General features: G+C 58.2%; 1 protein-coding gene across 1 annotated transcript in view; it reads left to right on the top strand.

Moving 5' to 3' along the window:
* The window catches only part of EMH_0031990 (uncharacterized protein), a gene marked incomplete at both ends in the record, with an annotated part of 4955 nt that overhangs the window by 3054 nt on the left and 1626 nt on the right, over window positions 1–275 (top strand). The window contains one exon of the mRNA XM_013494590.1: window positions 106–275. Within this exon, the coding sequence (XP_013350044.1) occupies window positions 106–275 (170 nt within the window). The remainder of the gene's footprint in view (window positions 1–105) is intronic.

Here is a 275-nt window from a genome sequence, read left to right as displayed (position 1 = left end):
CTGGTTTGTAGCAGACGAAAGCAAAGACAATTGATGCTGGGTTTGCTGCTGCTGCTGCTGTTGCTGCTGCTGCTGCTGCTGCTGCTGCTGCTGTTGCTGCTGCAGTATCGGGAGAAGGAAGAAGAGGCGAGGCGGTATATACACCGCAACGACGAGCTGCTGCAGCAGGTTGCTGCTGCTGCTTGGGAGCTGCAGCGGCTGCGGCATGAGCAGCAGCAAGGCATAACGGCAGCAGCAGCAGCAGCAGCAACAAGCAGCAGCAGCGAGCAGCAAAA

This window comes from Eimeria mitis, genomic scaffold (assembly GCF_000499745.2).
Source record: "Eimeria mitis Houghton genomic scaffold, Emh_scaff1212, whole genome shotgun sequence".
Classification (NCBI taxonomy): domain Eukaryota; phylum Apicomplexa; class Conoidasida; order Eucoccidiorida; family Eimeriidae; genus Eimeria; species Eimeria mitis.
The sequence above is the reverse complement of the archived record's forward strand: the minus strand, read 5'-3'. Positions and strand labels throughout refer to the sequence as shown.